The sequence below is a fragment of the Eretmochelys imbricata genome, chromosome 9, assembly GCF_965152235.1.
Source record: "Eretmochelys imbricata isolate rEreImb1 chromosome 9, rEreImb1.hap1, whole genome shotgun sequence".
Taxonomy (NCBI): domain Eukaryota; kingdom Metazoa; phylum Chordata; order Testudines; family Cheloniidae; genus Eretmochelys; species Eretmochelys imbricata.
The window spans coordinates 61944810-61952911 of NC_135580.1; the positions used below are offsets into that span (position 1 = coordinate 61944810).

Sequence of the window (8102 nt, forward strand, 5' to 3'; positions counted from 1 at the left end):
AAAGTAGAAACTGGATCCCAAGCTGTTTCAAAATCTGATTGATGAAGAAGCTTTGCCAAACCAATAGCCTAACCCAGGCTCTCTGCTCTGTCTCCAGTTATTATTATGTGGCTGGGTTGATGTGATCTGTATTTACAGAAAATGGGAAACACAAATACGAGAGCTGTTTTGGCATTTTTCAAATTTTAAAAGATTTTTTTTAATCAGGAAATTTTTAATGACTTTCTCATGATTCCCCCCCAACCCCCCTGACTTTTGACAAAAACCTTGAAAATTCAACTAAAAAATAGGTTTATTCTTTGCAAGTTACCCGCTTCCCCCACATTATTTTACCAGCTCTAACAAATATGCCACTATAATAACTACAGGCCTAATTCTTTCACACCAGGATTGGTATTAGATGCCTGTGGGAAATAGACTCTAACTGCAGCCCCAAAAATATTCTCTTGTGGAATTCAATAAAGACAATAGACATCAGTTGCTGAGTTGAGGTGTTTATTTAATTGGCACAGGCTGAGGTGATTTGAACAGGGATAGGGAGTGAAGAGACTTTGCTTCTGCCTCTGTGTCTCTGTCTAACCTTGGGCAAATCATTTCATCGCTGTGTCTTGGTTTCTCTACCAGTGTAATGGGGACAATGATATCTACTGCACAAGGTAGCTTGAGTTTAGGGTGCTCAGCCATTCTCATGATTGGGCCAACATTTTCTGGGCCTCAGTTTCCTCATCTGGGCAAGGGGCAAAAGAATACCCACCTTTGTAAGGGGCTTTGAAATCTTCAGATGCTAGGCCCTGTATAGGTGCCGAACATCCTGCAGAGCAGCCCAGCTCTTAGCCTGGAACAATTTAAATGCAGCTAACTCCACAGCCTGAGGCTATGTGCAGCATAATAGGGTTGGGCGTTTTCAGCCAAGCTGGGAAGCTGATTGGCTGTGCGTCCCTGAGTGCTCTCAGAAACTGGGCCAGTGCATTCTATTCCCATGTCCCACAGACTCGCCGTATGTGCGCAAAATATTTTAATGTAACATGACAAGTAAATGGAAATCTTCCACCTGGAGAGAGTTACCGCCAGAAACACCCCTCCCTTTCTTCTCTTGCCAACAGCACGTCCCCTGGGACAGATGTGGGGTGCCTGAAAAACCTCATCTGCCCTGAATGGGGATTGTATTCCCCTGGGTTGCCTGGTGAGGGCTAGAGTGTAACCACTGTAGCTAGAGCTGTCCTATTGTGTATTGTCCTGCTACACGAAATTGCTGGGTAATAGAAAATCCTGCATCCTAAAGGGTCTGCTGGAATCTAGTGGCCCTGCATCATCCAAGCGCCAAGAGTTTGTCCATCCCAGTTCCTGCGGGAAATAAAAGTAGCGAAGAGAGTGAATAACACTGCACGTGCTGCCCTTCCTCCCACTCTCTCTAGCTGTACAGGATGCAGCTCTTGCAATACGCTGGCAGGGAGTGAAGCGAGTGAGTGTGTCGTAAAAGGGGAGGAGAAGGGTTCGCTCAGCTTCCCAGCAATAAAAAGGTAAGCAGTGTGTGAGAGAGAGCAGGACAGGGAAGAAGAAAGGCTTGGAGCAGGGGAGGGCAGCCACAATACAGAGGCGCTAGGAGGGCATACTGCACTGGCTACAGTGAAAGATTAAAAGGTAACTGATCTCCTAATCTCTCTGCCTTCCCTTTTGAGTGCATTGCTTCCCTAATGCTAAGTAGCTGCTGCAGTCAGAGAGGAAGGCGCTCGCTGGTTTCATTTCGAGGACAGCTTGCCAGTGGATGTTGATGTACAGCACCCCCAGGGGCTGGCGATTTGAAGGCGGCAGGTTGCCCTTTCCTCTGGCACGCCGGTTTTGTGTGCGCGTGGGTGGCTTTCCTCTTGTCTCTCTCACCTGGGAATGGATGGTCATTTTTTGGAGGGCAGACCAAGGCTGCTGTTTTAGGCTCGCTTGAGGGACCTGCTGGCAAGGAAGGATTGTCTGTCCCCGGAGGAATGAAAGCCACATAACTGGAGAAACACCAAAGAGCCCGAAGACATTGTCATTGCTTCTGCCCTTTGCCTCCTTTGCCAGCTTTGTCTGGGTCCTTGGCCACTGTCGCTTTGAAAGGGAGCAGCTGGAAAGGTGGGGATCAAGTTCTATATTGTCATTTGTAATGCATGACCGTCTCTCTATCCCAAGCTTAATTTGTAATGAAAGAGGTGCCAGGCTCAAGCAATTAGGTGCCGGGGCTCAAGCAATTTTTTTTACTTTCATAACTGATGCAGCAAGCCCAGAGGTGCCGGGGCTATGAACTGCCAAGCCCAGAGCTGCCAGGGTTCTGAACTGCCCAGCCCAGAGCTGTCCGGGCTATGAACTGCCAGGCCCAGAGGTGCCGGGGCTATGAACTGCCAAGCCCAGAGCTGCCAGGGTTCTGAACTGCCGAACCCAGAGCTGTCCGGGCTATGAACTACCATTAAGCGCAAAGGTGCTCAGCCCTGGCGAGCCCCGGCACAAACAAAGCACTTTATCTATCTAGGTATCTGTCCCACAAATAGAGGGAGAGTGTTGCTTTAGCACGGAATCGCTCCCCAATTAGCCTAATTGGTCATTTGTAAGCCGCCTGATCGCCTTAAAAATACTTATTAAATAATTGAAAGGCCTGGCAGCCAGCCGCTTTATAAAAAGACCCCGAGCTGGGACCGCACGTCCTCGCTAATCAGGGTCTTTCACACTCCACGGCACCGAAGTTACTTTGCATCAGTGTAAAGGGAAACATTCCGCCAACGAGCAGAGCCTGGTTGTCAGAAGCAGCGTTGTCCCAACTTCTCCGGGGCATCACCTCCTCTGCTGCCCTTGTGGCAGGCGAGCGTGGGGCTCAGGACAGGGTCGCCTGGACGGGGCTGAGTTGCAGCCAGCCTCACCGGAGCAGGGATCTTAGCACCAGTCTTTGAAGCGGGTGGTTATTACTTGTTATGTCTGTATTGCTGCTGGCTGGCACCGGAGCAGCGGACCTGATCCTGCTCAGGAGAAGATTTTGCTGTTGAGTTGAGTGGGAGCAGGATAGGGCCCAGGGCAGAGTGTTTGGAAGTGTTCTCATGGGGGAAGGGAAAGATGCCATAGATTCCAGCAGTGCATGCGTTCCTATCCGGAGATGTGTGCATTGCACAAACTGGTAAAGGCATTAACTAATGCTCTCCTCCCTCCCTCCCTCCCTGGCAAAAAGAGGGACTGGAGTGACCTGGCTGGGGCTAGAAGCCTGCCGGTGGAGTTTCTGATTAGGCTGGAAGGCAGCTGTTAAAAGGAATTCTCACTTGTGGCTAAAGGAGCTTTTTTTTTTTTTTTTTACCCCTTCCCCTGTTTTCCAGACATCTCGATCCTGGAAATGGGGCTGCGATGCTCTGGATTTTGTACTTGGCTGGCAGCTTCTAATTGAAAAGCATTCTCTTAAGGTTTGCTCCTAAACCCCTTGAAGTCAGTGGGGGCCAAACCCTCATCTGGTGTAAATCAGTGCAGCGCCATTGAGTTCAGGGAGCTTGGGATCCAACTGTTACAGTGTGGTTGCAATCAGCGAAGTGACTATAAAAAGGGCCACACTCTGCTTTCTATCACAGCCGTGTTAATGCGGAGGTGCTCCATTGCCTCCCTAGTGTACGGGATTTACACGGGGCTGAGAGCAGGATTCGGCCCCTAAAGTCTCTGTAACTTCCATATCAAATGTGCTCACTTTACAGATCAGAAGCGTATTATTTTGGCATGCCGTTGCTGCAAGCTCCAGCTGTGCGGTAGGAATCCGGCTGTGCTCCTTCTGCCGGTGCTGCCATCGCCTGTAATAAAGAGTCTGTAATTGGCACTCTGCTGGCAGGGTTTGTTTTTGTTGCTGAATGAAACGCGAGGCAGACTCCTGCTTACTCTCTCGTAACTCCATCGGCTGTGCGGGGCTAAGAGGAGTAACTTGGTGGTATTAGTAAAGTCAGCCGCTGTCACTCAAAGTCACAAAGGGCGCAGATCTGGAAAGTAAAAGGCGGCCAGTTGTTTTTACTTGGTCACCTTTCTCACCGTAGCTAGGTGTCATTGCAGAGGTCCCCTTACCCATTGGAGAGCAGGCTAGGGGCTGTGGCTCTGGGCTCTGCACTCTGGAGGAGCCAAAGGAACTTTAAACAATTTTTTGGCATAATTTTGTTAGAAAACAATTAGAGGTGGAGCATGCTGCCAATCTCAGAGTTTGATTTGGATTCCCAAAGGGAGGGGGTCCAGAGAGCTAAGGGTTTGCTTTGGATCATTTCAGAGAGGGGGGATCCAACTGTCTATTGCGTTATGATCCTTTTGCAGCACTCTTGGGGACATTCAGACAGCAGAATTAGCCACTGGGGATTATACCCAACACAGGGTAATTCCATGGGTGCCATAAGGCCTGAGTGACAGCTCTATGTCACACCCCCTTGCAGCACACTGCTAGAGTGCTGCTGAGCTATGGCTATTCTTGACTGCCACAATGGCTCTTTCGGACTTATGAGCAGCCTGCCGTTGGTTAGAGCATCCCTGAGGCTGCTCTTAATTTACCCCAGGGCCTGGGCAGAGCCTAAGGCCAGTCCCAGAATATAGAGAGGCACAAAGGTTGTGCTCCCCACAAGCTCATGTAATGAGCATAGTTCAGCCAGAACTGATCATTAGATCTCTAAGGTCTGTTGGTAAAGTTCAGTCTAGACTTAGATTTCAAACACCACCCCCGCCCCCCCGAACGTTCCAGGGTATTTGGATGCTGGGTTTTGGTGCCAGGACCTTTAAAAAAAGTCATCCAGTTTGATATGGAAACCCACTTAAACCTTTACAGCTTTAGCATGTTTTGGGCTTTAGAATGTGTTTAGATTCCTAAGGCTAAATTCAGAGCTGGGGGGAGTTGGTGCTCCAGGAACTTCAGTGGAGTTGTGCCATCTTCTACCCAGTCTGAATTTGGTCATCATGTCTCCATCACACCCTCTTTGTGCCCAGAGCAGAATGAGGAGTCCAAAAGGACTGGCTATTTCTACGAGCCCAAGACACATCAGCAGCAGTTACACTGCCTGGGATAAATATCTGTGAGGAACACCACCAGCCCTCCTGCGTTAGGGCGCAAATCAACCACTCTCTGCCTGGAGTTGTGTGGAACCCTACCCCCTGGGTATAGTATTGCCCCCTTATGGGTGTTTTACTGCTTCCTCTGAAGCAGCTGGCATTTTCCACTGCCTGGTGCTGGGCCAGATGGGCCATAGATCAGATGCAGCGTGTGGCAACTCCTATTGTTCCTGTTATTTAAACAATACAGAATTTAATTGACTAATGTCAGCAAAAATGCTAAACTTCCCGCCCATGGAGTAAACTGCAATAACCCTCCAGGTAACAGCTGGAGGAACTAGATGGACTTAGAATATGTCCTGAAGGTCAACAGGTTGGGCCCCCTAACCTGTCAGACCATGGAAGGGAAGCCAAGTCTAGAGACCAGGATACCCTCAGTAATGATGTCCCACCTATCGTGCCCCAGATGCTGTGATCCAGGGACTGTAGTAAATTGCCCCGCTGACCTCAGGGTCCCAGAGGCAAAGGGAAGAGAGGTGGAGTCTCAGGCAGCCAGGACCTTAAGCATGTTCCTGATCCTGCAGTGCTTAATCATCTGAGGTACCCCATTGAAGTATCTCAGCTGGGTGAGGTCTGCAGGCCCAGCCCCATGCAGGCCTTGGTGTTGATAAGAGAACTGTGTTGCATTGCCTGGTGAGTTTAACATCACTGTGGACTGTTGCTTGCTTTTGCAGGTGGGAAGGAGGAGGTGGCTCACCATGGCCTTGGTGGACAATGCGAGCTGTGCCAAACCCAGCGATGAATTCCCTTTCCCAGAGATCATTGAGCTTAATGTGGGTGGGCAGGTCTACATCACACGCCACCTCACCCTGGTCAGTGTGCCTGGCTCACTGCTCTGGGAAATGTTCACCCAGAAGAACATCCACTCCTTGGCCCGGGACAGCAAGGGCCGCTTCTTCGTGGACCGGGATGGTTTCCTCTTCCGCTACATCCTGGATTACATGAGGGACCAGCAGCTGGTGCTGCCTGACCACTTCCCGGAGAGGAACCGCCTGCAGCGGGAAGCCGAGTACTTCAAGCTACCAGAGCTGGTCAAGATGCTGTCTCCAAAGCTCAGCAAGCAGAACTCCATCGGGGATGACCCGTGCCAAAGTGACCCAGAGGAGCTGTCGCCCAATGCGGACATGGCCCGCAACCTTGCCTCTGCCAGCGCCGCCCTGACTAATGCCCCTGGGGGCTCCTTTGCCTCCAGCGGGGGCGGTGCTGGCCCAGATATCCGAAGGTCAGGCTTCATCACCATCGGCTACCGGGGCACCTACACTCTAGGCAGAGACAGTCAGACGGATGCCAAGTTCCGCAGGGTGGCGCGGATCATGGTGTGCGGCAAGACCTCGCTCGCCAAAGAAGTCTTTGGGGACACCTTGAACGAGAGCAGGGACCCTGACCGGCCCCCGGAGAGATACACCTCCAGGTACTACCTCAAATTCACCTTCCTGGAGCAAGCCTTTGACAAACTGGCCAACGCCGGCTTCCACATGGTGGCATGCAACTCCACGGGCACCTGCGCCTTTGCCCATGACCAGACAGACGACAAGATCTGGACCTCTTACACCGAATATGTTTTCTACCGTGAGTGACACTTACCAAAAAACAAACACCAAATGCCAACTCTCCCTCCCCACCTGCAGTGCTGGCTGTTTTCTGTAGAATTTAGACATCAGACCCTTGAACCTTGGTATTTTTCCTCCTTCCTTTACATTTGTTTTTCCAAGTCGAACCCTCTTTGACTTCCTCTTGTACTGGTTACTGAATAACACCAACCCCCTTCTCTCCAACTTCCAACAGTAGCTCCCAACCCTCCCTGGATCCTGGACTTGGCTGTTCTTGTATGGGGTGTGTGGGGGGAACAAATATCTTTGTGTTGGGGGCGAACTGCTCGGGGATTTTTGCTGCTGGATAAGCTCACCAGAGTTAACGAGTGAAGAGACACTGAGCAGAGCTGCAGCCAGGTTGTAATCAGAACCGATTCCCAGCCTCACAATGTGTATATCCAGGGAACGTGCTGTGTATGCTATACCTGATTTGCTGGGTGACTCGTGCAAGGGGAATACCAGTTCCATGTTATGGCTGGTAGAGGGAGCAAAGGGGAAAGAGATCCTGATACTGTAGATATATTGCCAATAGCCTATGTAAGCAGCTTAGCATTTAGACTGCCAGTGCTTGGAAAGGTTAGAGAGACAGAGACATGCCACACATGTTTGCAGCTCTGGATTCAAAACATTTACGCTACCGTAACTGAGATGCTTCTTGATTCTTTGATATGGGCTAATAGAGAGAGACACACGCTCCTGTGTATATACCTGGGGTAGGACAGGGGTGGGGGGAAGACCTATCTGGTATTTTCACACAACAGGGTGTATAATAGACCTTTAGGACAGTTTGATATCAGTGTCAAATTTACTTTCATCGTTCCGTCACTTAGAGTAGGAAGAAGGTAATCAGACTCCAGGAGGACCGGCTTTGATTGCTACAGGGAATGATATTCTGGTTTGCCCACAGCTACAACTATATATTTATAGATTAAAGAGAATCTTAGCTAAAAAGGAGGGGGAAAAAAATCTTTGCCACTTCATTAGCAACCTCTCGCTAGGTCTCTTTCTAATTGTGGCGCTCCACTCTCTGTTCACGGGCCTGAGGCTGGCTGGCTGCTGCTTTACCATGCCTGGGCCACATGTAATAAAGGAACAAAAAAGACCTGCTTTTGTGTTAATGGGCTGAGGTGAAAGGCAAAAAAGCTGGTGCCCCTTTTGAACTGAAAGCACATGGAGCCGGAAATGATTCGTGTCTAGAGTGCAAGGATCTTAGAGTAAAAGAATCAGCCACGCAAAAGGCATTTGATGGGGGGAGGGGTCTGTTTTCTGGAGCATTTTTTTCTCTCCTTTGAATGCAGATATTGAAGATCTCTGCAGTTAGAGAGTTCCCTTCCTACCTGGCCGCTTCCCTTGTATTTTGCTCCAGCCCCATTCTCCTCCTCTTTGAATCTCCCTCTCTCTGCAACTGCACTTGTTAAATTATTACTAGGA

At 49.9% G+C, this 8102-nt stretch overlaps 1 protein-coding gene across 3 annotated transcripts; it reads left to right on the plus strand.

Annotated features, from left to right (window-relative positions):
* Positions 1-1459: 1459 nt before the first annotated feature.
* On the plus strand, positions 1460-7773 carry LOC144270262 (BTB/POZ domain-containing protein KCTD12-like). Of its 3 annotated transcripts, none has more exons than XM_077826617.1 (2): positions 1460-1520; positions 5754-7773. In XM_077826617.1, the coding sequence occupies exon 2, from the start codon at positions 5778-5780 to the stop codon at positions 6654-6656; it is 879 nt and encodes a 292-aa protein (XP_077682743.1). In that variant the 5' UTR covers positions 1460-1520; positions 5754-5777; the 3' UTR covers positions 6657-7773. The 3 variants fall into 3 exon arrangements, with proteins under 3 accessions (XP_077682743.1, XP_077682741.1, XP_077682742.1); XM_077826615.1 differs by having other exon boundaries at positions 1513-1641; XM_077826616.1 differs by lacking the exon at positions 1460-1520 and adding an exon at positions 1680-2109.
* Positions 7774-8102: the final 329 nt, after the last annotated feature.